Source organism: Pteronotus mesoamericanus, unplaced genomic scaffold (genome assembly GCF_021234165.1).
Source record: "Pteronotus mesoamericanus isolate MK-2021 breed Mesoamerican mustached bat unplaced genomic scaffold, CSHL_Meso_final contig_116, whole genome shotgun sequence".
In the NCBI taxonomy this organism is placed as follows: domain Eukaryota; kingdom Metazoa; phylum Chordata; class Mammalia; order Chiroptera; family Mormoopidae; genus Pteronotus; species Pteronotus mesoamericanus.
The window spans coordinates 18,048,984-18,070,398 of NW_026555027.1; the positions used below are offsets into that span (position 1 = coordinate 18,048,984).

General features: G+C 33.7%; 1 protein-coding gene across 1 annotated transcript in view; it reads left to right on the forward strand.

The window, feature by feature from the left end:
- Positions 1-21,415, forward strand: part of TMPRSS15 (transmembrane serine protease 15) — a 107,750-nt gene that overhangs the window by 45,624 nt on the left and 40,711 nt on the right. The window contains exons 12-17 of the mRNA XM_054576629.1: positions 2,709-2,814; positions 3,111-3,261; positions 5,263-5,398; positions 12,652-12,741; positions 15,242-15,367; positions 16,983-17,123. Of these exons, the coding sequence (XP_054432604.1) occupies positions 2,709-2,814; positions 3,111-3,261; positions 5,263-5,398; positions 12,652-12,741; positions 15,242-15,367; positions 16,983-17,123 (750 nt within the window). The remainder of the gene's footprint in view (positions 1-2,708; positions 2,815-3,110; positions 3,262-5,262; positions 5,399-12,651; positions 12,742-15,241; positions 15,368-16,982; positions 17,124-21,415) is intronic.

Consider the following 21,415-nt stretch of genomic DNA (forward strand, 5'->3'; position numbering starts at 1 on the left):
GTAGAGGAAATTTAAGGGCAATTGGTAGTTGGACCATGTAAATTTTTATGTAAACTATAATTCTCTGCTTTTAAAATCCATAATTTTATAAAGGATTTCCTTCACTTTCTAATTCTTTAACTAAATAATTCAGCTGGTATCACTAAAATATTAACTCAATATATTATTTTATTATATTCCAAAATATGCAATCTTATATGATTTTTGTTATATTTTTTGAAATTTATTTATGCAAAATTCATAAGGTTCTGTGCAACAATACAAAACTCATAACATCATGATCTTAGTCACACTAAAAACTTCTAATATATTATTGCTTAATAAGTAAACAATAGATTCAAAATTTTAAAAGAATGTACAAAACTGAACACCAAAAAAAAACTCAATTAAAAAATGGACAAAGGACCTGGGTTGTCACTTCTCTAAAGAGGACATACAGAGTGGCCAATACACATAAAGGTGGCCAATAAACATGAGAAGATGCTCAACATCACTAATCATCAGAGAAAGGCAAATTAAAACCACACCTGTAAGAATGACCACCATCAATAAATCAACAAACAGCAAGTGCTAATGAGGATGTGGAAAAAGGGGAATCTTTTTGCCTAGTTGGTGGGAATGCAGACTGGTTCAGACACTGTGGAAAGCAGTATGGAGATACATCAAAAAATTAAAAATGGGTCTGCCTTTTGACCCAGTGATTCCACTGCTGGGAACAGATCTGAAAGAACCCAGAACACTAATTAGAAAGAGCATAAGCACCTCTGTGTTCACTGCAGCATTACTTACAATTGTCAAGATATGGAAGCAGCCCAAGTGTCCATCAGTAAATGAGTGGATAAAACAACTATGGGACATTTACACAAAAGAATTCTACTTGGCCGTAAAAAAGAAGAAAAGTTGTACAGATGGACCTGGAGAACATTATGCTAAATGAAATAAGCGGGTCAGAGAAAGGCAAATACCATATGATTTCACTTACATTTGGAAGCTAATGAACAAACTGAACTAACAAGCAAAACAGAGACAGACTCACAGATAAAGAGCAGATGAGTTAGTTGCGGGGGGGTTAGAAGGTGGAGGGATTGAACAAAAAAGAAAAAGGACTCATGGACATGGACAACAGTGTGGTGATTGGAGATGGGGTATAGGAGGACAAAATGTTAATGGAGAAAAATACAATTAAAAAACATTTAAAATTATAACAAATTGACTATGAACATAAACATAAATAAGAGGACAATATGGATTTATGTTATATAATTTCAGCAAACTAGAAATATTTCTAAATTGGCTTACCATTTCAGTACTTAATTTTGGTATTCAGTGGTATTTTATTTCCACCTCAGCTATATTCTAAGCAACTAAAAGTAAGGTCAACTCAAAAGGGATTTGGAGTTGGGCATTTGGAATATGAATTCTTGAGTATCTCCTCTGTACCTATGCTGCTTTTGTTAACAAGTTGAATAATTAAGCACTAACCATATAGCTAACATAAGTATTCAGGAAATATTATAGCATTATATAAAATATAAATAATATTAATATAAAATGTGAAACATGAATTCCTTTCTAGTTTATATTTTGTAGCTACATCCAAAGAATGTGAATGTTATATTTATTAAGATACTTGACTAGGATTTCACCTTTATAAAATATTTATTTATTCTGAACAATTTTTGCCTAACTGATCGAAATATGCTCTATCTATTGGTAATTCTACTAGCAATTTTCTTCATGTCTTGCTCTTACTCTATGTGTTATAAATAAATGTTTCAATTTTATATGCAACACTGGCTATGAAAATTCTGTGGAAAGCACAAAAGATACTTGATTTCAAATAAACACCAATAAAATTAGACTTATCTAATATTTTATATTCTTTATATTATATTTTGTTACAATGATTCTATTTTCTGTCAAAATGTATGAGCTACAAACTAAGAATTTTTTAAAAATTTAAATTCCCCTAAGAAAATGTTCAAGATATTCTCACCCCAATGACTCTTCTCACACTTCAAATGACTCAAATCATTTGTTGGAATAATGAATTTCAAATCAGCGAGCACTTTACTCAGTAGCTTGAGTTATTTAGAAAGCTTTTATGTGGATTAGCCTGCTACCTGCTTCTTTGTGATCTGATTAGTTATCATTCAAAGAAATATAGAAGATGAAAGCATTATAAAATTAGGGAATTTCTTATTTAGAGAAATGCAATGTAGTCAATGGAATAAAAAACTGATGTCTTTAAGATTCTTAACTTTGTCTTTGAATCTGTATTTAAATGCTTGCATGTGTCAGAAGTTAGTCCATTGGTAAACCTAACTACCCGCATGGACTGATTGTCTCTAAAGAGTGAAATAATTAAAACATCTAATAAATGGGAATTAAAAGGTATCTGGATGGAATAATATGAAAAAACAATCATACAGAAGCCAGAAGACCAAGTTTGATATATTCTTAGTAGTGTTCCAGTTCAAGGCTCTTGTTTTATAAATTGGGTAGTGCAGAGTTGAGAAGGGCTTTTCCTAAGCAACAATTTGTTATGCCAGAGACAGTGTCTTCTGGGTTTTAGTGTAGAGTCCCTTCACTCTACCTAAATATATATAAATATATTTTCACCTTAAAGTTGTTCTTTCCTGTTATGTCTGACATAATAAAAATGCTAATATTTAACTGAAATAAAAACTTTTTTGCCATTTTTACAGGATTTTATATTTCTACCCCAACTGGACCAGGAGGTAGACAAGAAAGAGTAAAACTTCTGAGCCTCCCTTTGAACCCCACTTTGGAACCAGTCTGCCTTAGTTTCTGGTATGTTATAGGCACATGTTAAATACCATATTATTTCATGAGTAACAGTGCCTTTCTCATGATGCCAGGCTTCAGCTTCACTTGAAGATGTTATCCCAAGTTTTAATGAATTCACCATAATTTTTACAACTGATAAAGAAGTTAAATGTTAGGAGACTCCCTACCCCTTCTCGAGCAACTCCCTCACCCAAGAGGAATGGGGTATTTCAAAGACAGTAAAGGGTTTAGAAGAACCCTAAAATGCCTTTATTCTAATGTTGTAGGAGTCCAATTATTTTTGCTTCTTTCCAAACTAGGTATTACATGTATGGTGAAAATGTCTATAAATTAAGCCTTCATATTAGCAGTGACCAAAACATGGAGAAGATAATTTTCCAAAAGGAAGGAAATTATGGGAAAAACTGGAATTATGGACAAGTAACAATAAATGAAACAATGCAATTTAAGGTTGGTAAAATACTTAGTGTTTTATAATCATTTACTTGTATTCTAAATATGGTGATCCAATTATAGTTTATGGTAATATGATGAAATACTTTATTTTCTAAATACAACCAAGTCACTTTCTCTGCTTTCATAATCTACCTTCTTTCTTTAATCTTTGGGTGCCTCTATTTTTATTTATTCATTGACTAATTAAAAACTACCTATTGAGGAAGAATTTACCTCAAATAGCACTGCTTATAAAGAGCCATAAAATCCATGGAAACCTAGAAGGATATGTCAGCTTTTTTCAGCAATTTTCTAGCACAAGCTAACCATGTCCTAATATGCCTCTGCCTTAACTAGGACTTTCAACTTTTTACAAATATCAGCTGGATCAACCCCACACTTTTCTGTTGAATATCCTTTCCTATTAGAACACCCACACTTACCAGTATCCATCCACCCTGCCCGACTCGGACTTAATCTCCATTTCCGTCAAAACCAAATTCTGTGAACTGTATCATTGAGAAATCTCCAATCATTTATTTCACATTAGGGTGAATTAATTTTTCAGATAACAGCTTAATGGCTTCTCTTCCTAAGGGTGTTTACAATTAAAATATAGGGTTATATAGGCTAATAGTTTGACCAAGTTAACAATGTCTTAAGTGGGTAACTTCAGATAAGAGAGTGTAACTTTCAGAGGATGTATTTTTGGATACATGTCATCAGAAGGCTTCAGGTTTTTCCTGTGACTTTGTATAAGGCGAGCGATAATCAACAACTGTCACCTGTCTTTCTCTGGTCTTTCTTACCTTTTTCCTTTTTTTCTTTTTGCAAATTCTATCTTTTTTTTTTTTTTTTTTGGAAAGTTTTTTTTCCACCTTTGGTTGTTTTCTGATCATTTAAGGAGGAGTGAGAGGAATGGAACACCAAGGGAGCGCAGAGATGGCAGAAACAGGGACATGAGTACTGTAGTCACTAAATCTGGCTCAACGCACTGAGCAGTTCCTTTTTTAAGGAATAAAACTGGAGCAACTTTTTCAAAGTCAGCTCATCAAGCAGAGTGAGAACATCAAATTCTACAAACATTTTCACTGTGGTTTTGCCACTTTGTTGTGAAATCTTGAACAAATCCTGTTAGCTTCCTTGCAATTCAGCTTGCACATAATGAAAGGGAAAAAAATAATCCTTATTTCAAATGGTGTCTGGCATGAAGTTGGTGAAATAAATAAACAAAAATGAGGGAATCGATGCCTCTGCAATGTTGGAAAAATTAAATGAAATAATATATAACATGACTAGCATAGCAATTAGCATAAAACAGATACAGTATTCAGCTTCCATCTTTTCTCTCTTATACAAGAGAGGATTCGGGAAAGCCCAGCTAAAAATGCCCACTGCCCCTAAGAACCTAATATGCTTCATATGACCGCTGGCTCTTTCTCCCAGGTTTGGGTCTGTGTTCTCTGGGTGTTACTCTCACACAGTACCTCACACCAGCTTTCTGGGTGAACTACAACCCTAAGTGATCATATTGTACCATGTCTTCTGCCTGCCACACTTTCTCCAACTTAAATGATATACTCAGTGTACATTTTCTTCAGGACCAATGTGCTCTGAGAAGGCAGGCAGGTACCTGGATTTCTAATATTGTAGGGGAAGAACCTGGGAGAAGTTTGCTCTTCCCTGCCAAACCTTGTCTGTGCAAGACCCAGAACAATAGAGTATGACAGCCTCATGTGAGAGAAAGGTAGAGGTCGAGACAAACTGTGGCAGTGAGTCTAAATCAAAAGGAAGACACTGTTAAAAACTTAGAGTGGTAGGAACACAGAATAAAGGACTTGGGCCCAGCAGAAGGACCCTGAGAAGCATGATCCAGCTATGGTTGCCTGCACAGTAATTTGTTCTCAGATACTTGAAGACAGCAGTGTTGATTTTCCAGAGAATATTGAGCCACCAGAAGAATCTAGTCAGAGAATAGTTGAGTGGAATCATTCAATATGCCTCTCTGAATTACAGGTTTCTTTTAACGCTTTTAAAAACAAGTTCCTGAGTGATATAGCATTGGATGACATTAGCCTAACAAACGGGATTTGCAATGTAAGTCTCTACCCAGAACCAACTTTGGTCCCAACTCCTCCGCCAGAACTTCCTAGTAAGTAACTTTAACATGTATTTTCCCTAATTAAGTCATTAATATTTCCAAGTAGATTCTTCTTTGGTTTATTTTTCTTTATCTTAGCCTGGTCTTTGTTCACTGGAAATCTAAAACTTTAAAGTATAAATGAAATGGAAGACAGAAAATATTAAATTTTATATGCATAAACTCATAATTAAAATCACTCAGTAGTACATTGTTAAGCATCTTATTTGTGATAATTTTAGTACCTTTTTATATTTGAATATAATGAAGGTGCTGATTTTCATTTTGTTCTCACAAGAATACAAACTAACACTCTCCATGTGGTAGGTGGCATGGCCTATAGTCTTTTGGGAAAAGCTTTGTCATTTTCTTGGCCTTCTTAAGGAGTGATGTTACGATCTTAGAGGAAGTGTGGTTAAGCCTGAAACCCACCAACCCCTTTCCAGAATAATTTCATAATAATGATTGGGCCAGGATTTTGAATACACAAACCTAAGTCACACAAAAGATTTTTGTCCTGAAATGGTGACTGTAAGTCTTCCAATGTGCTCCCTTTACAGAACCACTAATGTGTTGCAAATGAGCAGTGACCAGGCTTCCCGGTGTCTTACAGGGCCTTTTAACTCAAATGAATAAAATGGAAACTGTGTCTACCTTTGCTCTTATGTCAAATTAGAAATACAACATCTCAAAGACAAAGGGACATCACCAATAATCTTATCCACTCCACTTCAAAAAAGATAATGTCTTCATATCACTTTCAGACTACAGGATTTGACAGAAAAAAGAAATTCATGATAAATGAAATTAAACACCCATTGTTCTTTTATTAGGATGTTTTCATTGCATTGCAGTTCTAATGTAAAAACTTCTCTTTTGTCTTTGGAGTATGATGTTTGGAAACTGACCTGGCTCTGGCTTTGCTTGTGTCAAATCTGTGAATGTTTTTCTTCTGTCGTGGAGCTGAACTTACAACCAACACTTTTTCCCAGCCCCTTTCCTTCCCATATTCACAGCAGCAAAACAAGTGGTGAAACTATCCAAATTTTGTTTTGCTTCCAAAATTATATGTTTTCCTGCTTTTCAACCTTTAAGTTAAAAACGATCAGACTTTTTAGATAAGTGTTGTTAACAACTCAAAAGCTCTAAAGATAAATGACTGGTGTTTGAGAACATATAATGAATGAGCTGCTCTTAAGATGAACATAGTATTCACACTGTCATACCGCTCTCATGAGACCATATGGAAAGTGCACTTACATCCCACCAAAAGGCGAATTTACCATTGTTGTCTCATGTATTAACGTGTTTAGATGCTTGCAGGGGTTATATGTAATTTCCTCAATACTTGCAACATTCATTCAAATTTTATAAATATCTACCATGTACAAAGTATCACATAAGATATGAACTGTAGCTATTGATACAAAGGAAAAAATTAATATAATTTACATAAATAAATATTAAAAGCAATATATAATTATGTCAACCCTAAAATTAATAAATGAGGAAAGTGAGCAATAGAAGATTTTGGGGAAGATAGTAGGAACTGGAGAAAGTTGTAAAGAAAACATTCAGAGACAGAATGACACTCATAAAATTGAAACAAAAGCAGGAAGGAACCATGCATTCTCACTTAATAATATGACCACAAATATGTGGCAAGAAATGAAATTCTTTACACAGAACTCTGGTTCTAATTCACCTTTGATTCAAGAGTGTCTGACTCATCCTTAATATTACATAAATGGATTATGAATACATATTAAATGTTTTTAGATATGAACTAAGCATCTTTCTCAATTTTGTCTGTATTTTTCTCTTGGTGACACAAACATTTTTGCCAAACAAAAGTCTGAGACAAGAACTAAAGCTTTGAAATGATGATGGGGATGAAAGTGGAAAAAATACCAACTTGAACACAACAATTTAAACTTTGTAGCATTGTTTAAAAATTATTCTCACTTTATTTTGTATAGATGGTCAATACCCTACCCGTCTGTTATCTAAAACATTTTTATGCAAAAACAAAAAACAAATTATAATAATAAAAATCACTGCTGGTTCAACAAATAATTCCTCTGGATACCAAGTATTAACAATATCTTGCTATTTTGATATTAGAACCATTTAAAACAATAGATTTTCTTTGTAATTCTTCTGCCAGCAGGTTCTATTCATCAATAAGTGGTCCAGAAGAAAAATTTCTAGGTGAAAGTAACAGTCATAGGTTTAATATTTAAAAATAGCAAAATCTCATCAGAAATAGAAAATTTGAAATAATTTTGTACATAATGTACATATAAGTAAAATGTTATATACTATTTTCCATTTTAAACCTTTTTCTATATAATCCATACAGTCCTCTTATCTATTCCAGTCAGAGAGAAAGATAATACCTAAATGTCAAGGAAGTATGCTATTTCTGCATATTTTAACAATAGAGAAATTATAATGGTAGAATAACCCATCTGATTTTAATATATAAACTTCAAAATTTCCCCAGAATATATTTGTTCCAGTTTCCAAATGGTTCACTTCAAGGCAATATTTAGCACAGCAGAAAATGTTAATTATCATCAAATGCATTCTGAACAATTTCATTCTAATGCCATTTGCAACTGGTTCAGTGAAATTCTTATTTGAGCAAAGCTTTCTTGGTTGCAGATCACTGATTTGTTTAAGCAGAAATAAAAGGAAACCTTGGCTGACTGGCTAATAGCCTTTCCTTAGCTCTTTGGTGCATTTAAATTTTTAAAAATCCCTAGAAAAGATCAGTTTCCTCCCTTGTTTCTAGGGATCTACATTGGGCCTAGTTTGGGACAATGTAAACTGTTTTCATAATTACAGGAATTCTTCCATTTTATAACTCCAGCCATGCTAAGATTGTTGCCCCATGACAGTAGCATAAATAATGTAAATATGAGAATTGTATTGAGAACTCTTTAAAAAGTAAAACTTTTCTCTGCAAAAATAATACCAATCTGTAGCACAACTGGGATGATTCATGACAAGACACCTACTAAATAAGAATCAGTATCTACAAAACGAAATCCACACTTTGGTCCCCTGACTTGTCTAGGTGGCTGTTCTGCTAAAAGTAATTAAGAAAAGGAAAAAAAAGGACAAACAATAGCTTTAGCTATTTTATTTCTAAAGTTTTGCTTTATTTGGCCATTACTAAGCCATTTTCCATTTCCAAAGAAAAAATAAAAGTGAATTTGTAAACTTTTATAGGCATGACATTATACTTAGAGCTAAATAATCTAACTTTAGTTCTTCATGTAGAAATGAATCAGTATCTACTTACCTCTCTTGTAATCGATGGCCATATTCTAGCAGAACTCCTTCCTTTTTATATTATTAGTGCGACTTGATATTCAAACCCCTAGCAAATGACATTAACTTTGCTCATTTCTTTCTGTATCAATGCATTTTTAGCTATTTCATTTTTCCATCTTTTTACATTTAAAACTAATAGGCTATTTATTAGAGCTATCATTGACTACATTGCTATTAATTACAAATACAATTTAACCTGCAAAAAATGAACATTTGAACTTTATTGTCATAAATTTTATAAACATCGCTATCATGGTTGGGCACTATAACCTGTTAACAGAAGTATAAATTTTCATAAACTGAGCATAGATTTTGATGAGAGATTTTATATTACAAGCTGAACTTCTCAAATGTTTTCTATAATGTACTATACAGCTCTGTATCACTATGATATTGATGTTTCTTTTATCAAATATCTTTAATTTGAACCCTCTTATCATAAATGAAGCTGGGCTCCCCTCTTTTTCATCTCATAGTGAATGCATCCACATTGACATATAGCTCATAGATGTCAGAAGCCGCTGTTGACATTGTAAGAAATTAATCAGAATATAAATCTTTTGAGAGAACAGCTCCAAGAAAAAGAAAAATGATAGAGTTTAACAACTGTAAATGAATAGAGTTCCCTGTACCAGACAGGCTATTTAACTCTCTTTCTCTGGGTGGAAATGGTTTAATCTAATAACACAGCATGACTGTGATATCAGGAATTACATTTCATGAGTCTCTGGCTCCTCTATTAAGAAGCACATGCTATGTTTCCATGACAGCAACAACCACCATTAAAATAAATAGTGTCAGCAGATGCAGAATGGCTGACAGTGCTTTTGTCAATTCCTTACAGTCATTTGTATAGAGTAACTGATATTTTTCATCAAGTCAAAGATCAGATATATATTTCACTAGTTATTTATTTGATATAGAGTTATATCCAAAATGCATTTCAAAAAGTCTTTCTTTTTTTTTAAGATCTAAAGTTGTTTTGTTTTTTTTTTAATTTTTAGAGAGGAGAAGGGAGGGAGAAAGAGAGAGAGAAACATCAATATGTGGTTGCATCTCACACACTGCCCCTGCTGGGGACATGGCCTGCAACCCAGGCATGTGCCCTACACTGGGAATCAAACCAGTGACGCTTTGGTTCGCAGGCCAGCACTCAATCCACTGAGCCACACCAGCCAGGGTTCAAAAACTAGTTCTTAAATATTTTAAAGGAACGAATTTTCCAAGACTTCTTTTTAGTGGAGAAATGCTATGTAAACTGCCTGCCTTGACAAGCTTAGCAGTTACACTTAACATTTGGGTTCCAGTTGTGTGTTTACTAAAGTTCTACTGTTGCTGACGAAAATACAATATCAAGAGAAAAGGATTCCCTAGTTTATTAAGCATAATATTTGATTCCTTTTGCCTCCTTTCTTACATTAATAATTAGCTAACTACAAGAACACAACCTACTCATCTACATATAATGTATGTTAAGTGTTTAGTTATGTAAAACTTCAGTACATTCTCTAAAATGTCAGCAAGTTGGTGTAGCTGATTTTGAAATTTTTCTATTCCTTGAAGAGAGAATGAGAATGATTATTAAAGATCAACAACAACATCAGACAAAACAAAAACAAAGAAACTTCACTGGCTACACTGGCCATAGCTAAATTTGTGAACTAGAGAGAGCTGCTTCTCCCCAGCCTTCAAGATGCAGTGTTATTTTGTCCCCACAGTTAAACTTTCTTTCCCCATGAGTTTCACTGAGAATTGAAGGAAGCATTCATAGCACTTAGAATTATTAAAATTAAATGAGTGGGAGTTAAGGAGTTGTGGTAGATTCTTCCACAGAACTCTTTGCTAGACGATTAGTTACAAAAACAGGAGAGGAACAGCTGTTGTGGGAGCATACAATTCTCTTCACTTTCTCTCACCCTTTCCAGGGGAAAACCTGCCCTTATCCTCATTATAACTTTCTATATCTCTTGAGTACCCTGTATACAGTGTTTTTCTCCCGCCTGATCTATCCATGATTGATCTTATTTGTTAGTGCTCTCATTAATGTTCTCTTCTTCCCTCCTTCTGTCTATACCCATCAAGAATATGCCATATACTCATCAAGTGCCACTTATTGAGAATCAGTCTAAACCCTGCCTGTGGCTTGGACCAGATGGTCAAAATGCTTCAGAGTTTAATCAACCCAATAGGAGATAGTAACGTGCTGTGGGATGAGCCTGTAATTAACTGAGGTGAAGTTTTGACTTTGACACGAAGTGAATGTGTATAGCATTAGCAAGTAATGGAATACTTACAATGCTCAAATTGCCTATTTAAAATAGAAATGATAATTGTAATTATCTAATCTGCAAGTATGCATTGAAAACCAGCACTGAAAATGCCAGGTAATGTGTAGGCATACTTTATAAATGATATTTGAATTTTTACACTAACCCTGAATATCCCTAACGTATATCTGTTTTATGTATGTGAGAAAACTAAGTCTCAAACAGACAAGTAACTCAGAGTGACAATTTTAATCCACCAACTCTAACACATCTTCCTCTTATACACCATGTTCTTTCCCCAAATGAGAAAATGTTTATGAAAACACTTTGCAAAAGATAAAATTTTGTAAGAGGTTTTATTGTTCTTGCTTAGCTCATCTTGGTCCAAAAGCGCCTGCCCAGGAGGGCACATAAGGTAAACTTGACTCTGCCACCCTGCGAACAGGATAGAGTGGCGATGATGCTGCCCTTAAGCCACAGCAACTGCCTCTCTGCCCCATCAGATACATACAAATTTGGAAGATGCATGTGACTTTCATAGGATCTACAGAAATAGGGCAGATTATAAGTAAAATAGGGATCAAAGGAGAGGGTATGACTGCGGCATTGCCACGGGCAAGAGACATTTAATTATCCCTCTTATAACCTGATTCCTTTATTACTGGGAGTAAATAATTCCAGTGGAGGGTCTGCTTTAATAATAGGAAAAATATGTACTTATTTCAGTTTTCTGTATTCTTCAAATTAGGTTACCTTTATTCTTTTAATCTTAAATGTAACATGATAATGAAAACAAGAATTGGGGTACTAAAAGTAGTTTATGATGTTTATAATACTTTATAACTTTGACCTAATAAACAAGAAGATAAAAATATAAATTATGCTAAGAATTTCATAAATTCAATCAAACTAAACCATCATATTTTAACTGGAAGATCTCTGCTTGATTTTGTTAATAAATTTGCATTAAGCTCAGTCTTAACTTGGCTCGTGGACAATGTTGGGTAACAGGTCACTCTACTACAATTATTAAGCCAGTGGAGTTTCACTTTACCTCTCTTTCCTGACAGTCAAAAGCCGCAATAAACAAAATGAAGACGCTTCACCTCTACCAGAAAAAAAAATTTTTTTGGAAAAAAAGGGGGAAAAAAGCAAGAAACGGCAAGATAGCGATTTACTAGCCCTTCTCATAAGAAGTGGCCCAGGAAGGCATTTAAGGTAGACCACACCCTGCCATCCTATAAACAGGATAAGGCGGCCATGATACTGCTCCCAAGCCTCAGCAACTGCCTCTCTGCCCCATCAGATATAATATTTGTTCTATTATAATCTTTTACTTTTTTATTACAGAAGGTTGATACCTTACTCATGCAGCCTGTTCATAAAATGTATTCAGCAGAAATATTCCCTTGTCCAAGTCATTTTGGAAAATGTTGCACATTATTATGCCCTCATGGAGAACAGTGAAATATTTTAGGCTTTGAGTCCTATTTACCTGTATTTTCTTTTACTTCAGTTGCAAGATTTTCCCATCTACAAACCTTAAGATTTATCTGTCAAAGCCAAGAAATATAATTGGACATTTTCTAGCAAATTGTATTATCTCTCTGAAATAAACATTATGTTACTAATGATTTTTACTGTTTTCCTTTACAGCAGACTGTGGAGGACCTTTTGAACTGTGGGAGCCAAATACAACATTTACTTCTAAGAATTTCCCAGACAACTACCCTAATCAGGCTTTCTGTAAGTCATTTCTTCAGGCTGAGAAAAATTGCGTATTTCAAAGTTTTCCCTTGACACAGCAAAATAGATTACAAATTTGTCATATCAGGGTACATTCACCACATTTATGAGATTGCTTAATATAATGATAACAAGAATACAAAAATAAATTACTATTTTAAGCAATTATTTCAGGCCAGGCATCGTATTAGTGCTTAATATACATTATTTCAGTTAATTCTCACAATAATTCTTTGAAGTAGGTGCTATTATTATGTCTCCAATTTAAAATTTCAATAAGACAAGTAAGTGACAAAGCCTTACTCCACATACCACTCTCTTAATCACTCTTTGTGATTATATGTATAATGTCTATGGTAAATGTGACAAGTTTGCAATTCCAAAGAACAAAGCCAGTTGTGACCTCTGCAATTTTTATAAATACAGACTAGAGTCAATAAAGCAACTAGAATAATGTGATTAGATTCTCAGTATAAAAGATGAAATAATAAAAAGAATCACTAAAAAAAAACCCTAAGCTCATTGGGAAGATGAGTTAGCTAAAAGTGCACAAAGCATATCTCTAGATCATTATTCCTAAATAGAAAAGTTCATTAGAGCTGAGTAGAGATTGTGTTAAAGATGCAGATTCCCAGCCAACCCCACAAAGATTCCACTTCGGTCTGGGAAACAGAATAGTTTTCCCATGGCCACACCAGGGCAGCACCATGGATCCGAATGGAGGCTTCTACCAGCAAAAGAAATGCCCCAATGACAGTGAAAAAATGTGCTGTTAGAAACTGTCAACTTTTCTTGCTTCACATGATCCACAGATAAGTATCACTTTCATAGAATAAGAGAGTCATTATTATAGGGAGATATCTGATTCAAAAAAATAAATATCCATTAATCTAATTTGATTTGTTTGGGGAACCAGATATCATCATCTCTATTTCACAGTGAAGACATTTTTATAAACATATCCCTTGCACAAAGTAGTGATTTAAAAAACCTGAAAACCAACGGAACACTGAAAGAACAATTTAGAAAAATTTATTAAATTTATTGATTAATTCAACAAGCATATATTGAACCCTTTCTTTGTTAGGCAGTGAAATAAGTAAATGAGAAACAAACATAATTCAGTCTAGATGAAGTTTCAGATAAGTTGTCAGGCATTACAGAATGTCCACAGTACTGTTACAGTAAAGACAAAGACAGAATGCTTGAGAGGACATGAGAGGTGTGTAATACACAAGAAGTTCAGAGGTTAGGAGATGTGATTATTTTGTTTGTTTGTTTTTGAATCTCCAAGAAAAATTAAGGAGTGGTAGCAAATAAGTTGAAGTACAAAGGAATTTCGCAGCATGCCAAGCAGTTCAGATTTAATTCTGAGAGCACTGGGGAGACTTCAAACGGTTTACAAGAAAATAGGGATAAAATCAAGCCTGCATTTTAGATGAATCCATCTGGCTTGCAGGATCAGAGATTGATGGCAAGGGAAGAGAGCCATCAGCATCACCAATTAGGAAATGAAAAATAACAGTGACTTAAACTCCTATAGTGGCAATGGAGGCTCAGAAGTAAATGAGATCAAGGGGTATGGTAGGTACTGTTGGCTGGCCTAAGTGACGGATTGGCTGTGGCAGGAGAGACGAGGTGAAGGAAGATGCAGAGGTTTCTCGTGTAGACAACTGTGGGCGGATGATTAGTGGTGCCATTTTACTGTGACAGGAAGAGTAAGAAATGAGTTTAGGAAGGAGATAATTCTGTATTCCATTTACCACATGGTGAGTTTGAGATACATACATCCATATACAAAATAATTGGGTAAATTTATCTACTTCTCAAAAAAAAGGATAGAAAATAAGACTTGAAAGTCATTACTACATCAACGAAATATTCTTCCCTACAAGTGAGAATGAGAACACATACATAATGAGGAAAGAGCCTAGAAGAGAATCTAAAGAATAAATTGTTTAAGAAACAATAAAGAACAAGAAGTGTTTACTGATATTAAGGCTGGTAATTGTTTTTTATTGTTTTGTTTTGTTTTCAAAATGAACTACCAGTAAACAACATCTTTAAATAATGGCAAAATTACTTAAAGAAATAATAAAGTATTCATGCCCTACAAATTGCATTTTAATCACCTCATTTTCCTTTAAATTGAGTCATGGAAAATAAAAGTAGAATATTAATACATTTGAGATTTATAAAGTTTAGATTGTGGGAGCAAAATATTGTTAGTAAACTTTGATTAAAGTATTCTTATATAAAATAAAACAAATTTAATTACAGTAAATCACTTCAGATTTTATTGAAACTTTACTATAAATATTCATGACTAGACCAATATATTTTCTCACACACACATTAAAAAACAACAGTGTGGAGTATTGGTTTTCATAAAGGGGGAAAAAGATCTTTGAAAGTGATTTGAAATTCTCAAAAGAGTGAAACTTTTTAAAAAATACAAAGACGTGTTGCAAAATAAATGTTGTTATTTATTACTGTTAAGGTACTTGGAATTTAAATGCACAAGAGGGGAAGAATATACAACTCCATTTTCAAGAATTTGACTTAGAAAATATTGCAGATGTCGTTGAAATCAGAGATGGCAGAGGAGATGATTCCTTGCTCTTAGGTGAGTCTGCAGTTTAAATATTGTGAAGGTTGTATGGCTCAAGACTCTGGACTGATGGAGAGAGCATTTCTCATTAAATGTAATCACTGTTTTACAACTACCAAACAGTAGCATAGGAGCATGTCATATTTGTGTGAAGGTTTTAATTTGGGGGAAGATGTTATAAAGATAATAGAATGATATTCTTCTTGAGCATTCTTGGCAAACCAGGATTAATATTTTTGAGTCAATAGCTTCTACTAGCTGGGATTAATTCCTTACAATAAGCTTTACACCTTGGAGACTAAGAGCTAAGGACAACTGCTATGTAGTTTTTATGCATTATGTGTGTATCAGCTGTTCAAAGGTAGCTATTAAATCAAATTTTATTTTATATCAAACTAACAAAACAAATGTTAACAAAAATCTATTCATCAAGTATAATAGCTAATATTTAACTAATTTTTAAAACATAAAGTATGAAAATATATAGAGTCAACTGGAATGCATGCATAACACACTTTATAAGTAAAGGTGTTTTATCTGCTGTACCCCAGCCTCATATGAGCCATTTCCTGTAAAATCTGGCCCGACGCACTCATGTTGCAATCATATGAACGTTGTGACCAATGGGTGAAGACTGTAGAGGGCACCTTCCGTAGCAATGATGTAGATGAAGGAAACAGAGTGGTAGAGAGGGTTCTCCAGCCAGAGTAATCTATTACCCATTATGTGGATTTCTTCAGCAAAGTCCCACAAAGTTCTAGAATATGAGCTTCATGTGAGAGGATATTAAGAGCCACACGCAGTACAAATATGCAATGAAAGAATCAGTGGGGTTAGGAAGTTAGTGCTAGAAAGAACCAAGGCACTTCAAATTTGATTTTCTTATGTACAATTATAAAAACATTTTGGGTAGTTTTCCCATTTTCTGGTTACAATGTCTTTCTAATATAAACTTCAGTGTTCCCATGATCTAAGAAAAATCATTTATTATCATTTCACCTGTTATATTTACATAAATCATTGCAAAGTAAATAAGAATTCTAAAAGGTTCTCAAAGTTATAGTTTTCTAGTTTGTAGGCAAAAGTGTTTTCTGAAACAAAATTTCTTTCATATCCCAAATGTAAATTACTTAATAATATCAATGTATTTTTAATTAGCTTAAACCTTTAGTGTTAGTAAAAAGTATTTCATTGTTTATGCATCCCCCAAAACCACCATTTAAATTTATATAATCTGTTTCTAACTAATCCATCCTTCAGATTAGGTGAATGATTCAACTCACAAAAAAAGTCAAATAAATTTGAACAAAACTATTAAAGGAGACTATAATCTCCATTGTTTTATAATGGTCTTCTGAAGCAGCCAAATAATCATTTTTCTGGAATAACATGTGCTTGAAAATAGTGGTGCTAATCAGCCAAATAATGTTATGAGTAATTCATCATTAAATTACAGAACCACAGAAACCTCTAGTAATATTGGAAAAGATGAACAGAGAAATTGATTTCCAAGAACCAGTGCCCAAAATGTAAAAGAATGCGCACATTGCATGGAACTGAAAAAAAAAGTATATTTTCTTCTATACCCGAGGAACATCTCACTGAATCTCTTGTTTTCCTTTCGGAGCAGCTGTGTATACAGGGCCTGGTCCAGTAAAGGATGTGTTCTCAACCACCAACAGAATGACCGTGCTTTTCATCACTAACAGTCAATTGACAAAAGGGGGATTTAAAGCCAACTTCACTACTGGCTATCGCTTGGGAATTCCAGGTAAGTGCACTTGGAATTATGTACTGCGCTGGAACTTTTGGAGCAAACCGATAAAAGCATACGGACTTCAAGGCCTAGATACATTTCAATGTTTGCAATCTAGAGCACTCATTTTTCCTCATCTTAACAAGGATTTCCTTCTTCCCTTTATGACTATTTAACTACTACCTGAATTAGTTCAAAGAGGAATCCATATCATTTTTCAACAGATCTATTTGCATTTCTCTGGTGCCTAAAGAGTCATGAATTTCATTCACTGAAGAGGGCCATTTTAAACATTAAAATGGGGTTTTGGCACTATGAGGAAGGAGGACTGTCTGTCATGTTCCCTTTGCCAAGAGCATTTTTAGAGAACAGCAGGGACACAGTCAAGTGAGCTGTTTGAATGCCAACAACATCCAATTAAAATATTAACATCATTAACTTCTTAGAGACAAGCAGTGTAAAGCCAGTTCTATGAAGGATGAAGGAATTTGCTGCTGATTTTTGCTGGTATGAACAAACTTATTACCTTATTTTTTATATCCATAACATAGTTATCAGGGAGAAAAAACAAAATTGTTTCCTGCCTTCTCATCGGACACATCAATATCTATTTATTCATCTATGATATAACTGACTGCATTCAATAATCTAAAGAGAACTTTTTCTCACTTGCTACTTATTCTTTTGGACTATGATTTTTCTTATGCTACTGCCCACACCTGTGCTTCTTTCTAGATGCAAGTATGTCAGAAAGACAGAATACAGTACACTTCTTCCATCTATCGTTCCCTTCCATAGGAGACTGTGATCAGTTTTTTACTTAGAATGTCTAGAAAAGAGGATGAGTTAGAGCTTTGATCCTCACCTGACCTATTATCTAATCCCAGGTCCATGTGTGCAAATAAATACCTGTTCCTCCACTCATAACTGGCCGAGAACTTTAACTGTGTCACAGGAAGTTGTATGCTTTTAGCTTTATAGCAAACATGGAAGACGACCTGTATCTTACCTACCCTTGCCCTGAATAGAAGACACAATTGTGAGAGTCTGTAATGGTGTGCAAGAAAAACCCGAAGCCCCAGTTTGAAAATAATAGGCATTTCCAAAGGGAAAATAACAGTAAAAACTAACAGCAAAGATGTACTGTAAAGCATTAATTATCACAAATCAGTGTTATAACTTCCCTGTTTAAATTTTAAATTTCAAGAAGAAAATTTTGGGTCATATTCCTAGGCAGAAAAATATCATTTTTGAAGGTTTTAAAAAGCAGACAATCTTTACATGTTGCTCATTTCATGATGACTATTTAAACAGTAGAATTATATTTTGAAGTTTTTGAAGAGGAACTGCTATAATAAAAAATGTATAGGCATCAATGTCATTCACATTTAAATGCAATAGAATTACGTGCTCCATTCTCCAAAGTAGCTTAAAATTGAGCGAACAAATACCTAATACCTATTCTACTGGAGGGTGGGGCCTCCCAACTTTTTTCCAAGAATAATGTCATGGAAAAAACTTTTGAAAGAAGTATTATATTTGTGAAGAAGTAGAAAGGAACTTTAAAACCTACTGAACTATAAAGGCTGATAGCTCTAACCACTAAGGGAGTAAATTTATTCATGAAGCCAAACAATTGAAGTGATTATTGGGTATTCCACCACCTGCAAAAGAGAAAACATCTTAAAACAAAATTTTAGAGAAATGGTAAATCTTTAAACCCATATTTTAAATTGTAAATGAGGAAGGAGGAAAGAAATGGGAAAATAATATGTTGTGAAAAGGCAAAGAGCAACAGATCTCTTTCATTAAAAATATTACAATGATCGGGTTTTAACCAGAGTCTCATAACAAGACAGACACAGCACCAAAGATTTTGAAAAATATTATAAGCAATTTCTATTCAAGGTAAAAGCCAGAAGAGCATAATCTATTGCTTCCAACACAAAATAGATACCAGATTTATGGTGTAGAGGTGGTTTATATTTGTTTGCCCTGTCACTAGATTTCAACGACTCTGATGATGTTATTTAGGAAGTAAATCATTTGGAGACAAATTCCCTGATTGAGGTTAGAGTGGAGTCTTCCGTGACCATCACTGTGTCCTCCTGGACACAGGACAGATTTTGCTGGGGAGCAGAAAATTGAGTGATTGAGTCATGATCAGCACAGCCTTCTCCCAGAGAGATGTTTAACACCGAAGTACTGAAAAGCAATTACAGAAACAGGGAATTGGCAGTGGAAGGTAATCAAGCTGGTAATGGAAAGAGAGGATGGGCACACGTATCTGTTTATATTGGTGCTCTGCTTTGACGGTCATTTCAGAAGACATATAAAAGGGATATCATAAATGTTCAGCATTTATGTGCTTCATTTATCTTCTGAGATATTTTGGGAACAACTTTCAAAGTCCTTCATTGAAATGTAAAAGAATTATATAACACATTTTTGTATCTCCTTTTTTTAATCTTATTTTTAGCATTGCCAGTCACATTCCACTAGAATGTATGAAATACAGATTTATTAAGATTGATCTCCTATAAAGGTCTCCTTACTGCTCTTTTCCAATACTGAGAGTCTTCATTTGGAATTCAGTGATGCTTACCAGGCAACTGTGCAAGTGGCAGCTGATTACATTTAGGGGGTTAGAGCCCTCCCTAGATTGTGTAGCGTGTGCCTTAGAGATCAATTCAGTTCCATTTAAAACCAAGCATATGTTGACTAAATGAGGCCAGGCTATTGGAGACTTCATAAAAAAGTAGATGGGGAAATTCAGTGCTTAGCAATATTTCTTTTTCTCTCTCTCACTATGAGCATAAAACGATCAGAAATAAGATTTCAGAGGCTGCAGAGAGTAAAACTTTCAGATTAAAGACTTCTTGATGAAGCTGAACTGCTCTATGTTGTTGCAAAGAATGAGAATACATTTCATGCATGTAAAGAAAATTTTGAAAGAGTTTATTTATATATCTCCTCAGAAGGTATCATTCCCAGTCAGTTCAGCAGCAACAGACCATTTTGTCCCATTTAGCATTTTTTTATTCAACACATTCTTCTAATAGAAACAAGTGAATTTTTCTAGATTTGTAGCATGTACCCTTAACAGCTTTCATAAAAGCACAAAAGTGAACTACAATCTTCAGATCTTTATGTATGTTATTATTCATATTTTAATTCAAATATTGAAATTTCCATTCAAAAAATGTGTGCTTTTCCATTTAAATACAGCTTGACTACACTAGTAAAAGGGTAAAATTATCAATACATGTATCTATGGTTAAAGTACTGGCATCGAGAACTCATTTTTACTTAATGATTTTAATAAGCTATGAAAACAAAATAATGATATATTTTAAAAATAACTAGTGATGACTAATTTCTATAAGTATAATAAGATATTTAATGATGGATATGTAATTAGGCTGTCAACTTTTCAAATAACTATAATACATGTTAAAGTATAGATTTTAAATAGAATATATAAATACAAATACATATATACCTAGTTCAAACCTTCTGTTTTCTGAAGGAAAATTAATACTAGATAGATAAAAATAAAGTTAGTTAAAATATTAATGTTTGCCTGTAGAATACTAACTTTTCTTTGCCCATTTATCATCTTACTAATCTGGTTAAAATATGTTTGTGAAACAAATTGATAATTACATTTTCAAGAACTTCCTTAATAGTATTATATTTGATATATGTAAACTACTTCTCTCGTGGGGCAAAGATTTGTAGAAATAACCAGCAGGCCATGTCTTCCTTAAAATATCTTTTCACTAAGGTAACTAAGAATTGGGTTGAAGAAATACAGAACTTTTCAAAGTTGAAAATAAAATATACAAAGAGCCCCAATTATTATTGTTAGATACTCAGAGGAATGGATTAAATATGATTTCTTGTTGTTTATATGGTTATCTGGAGGGGAAAGAAACACAGCTGGCCCATGGAAGTAAGAATGCGAACTTAAAATTATCAGCGAAAAAGAACAACTTTTAAATGTTACTATTTTTGCTGTCAAGAATACTATTTATTGAGCACTCAATGTATTTATATTCATATACCAACTACATTTTAATTTTTAATTATATTTTATTGATTATGCTATTATAGTTGTCCCAATTTTTCCCCCTTTGCCCGCCTCCACCCCTTTGCCCACCTCCACCCAGCACCCCCCACTCCCGCAGGCAATCCCAACACCATTGTTCATGTTCATGGGCCATGGGTATAGGTTCCTTGCTTACTTCATTTCTTATACTGTACCTTGTAATTTTTTCACTTACTCTCACGGTACACCTAAGACA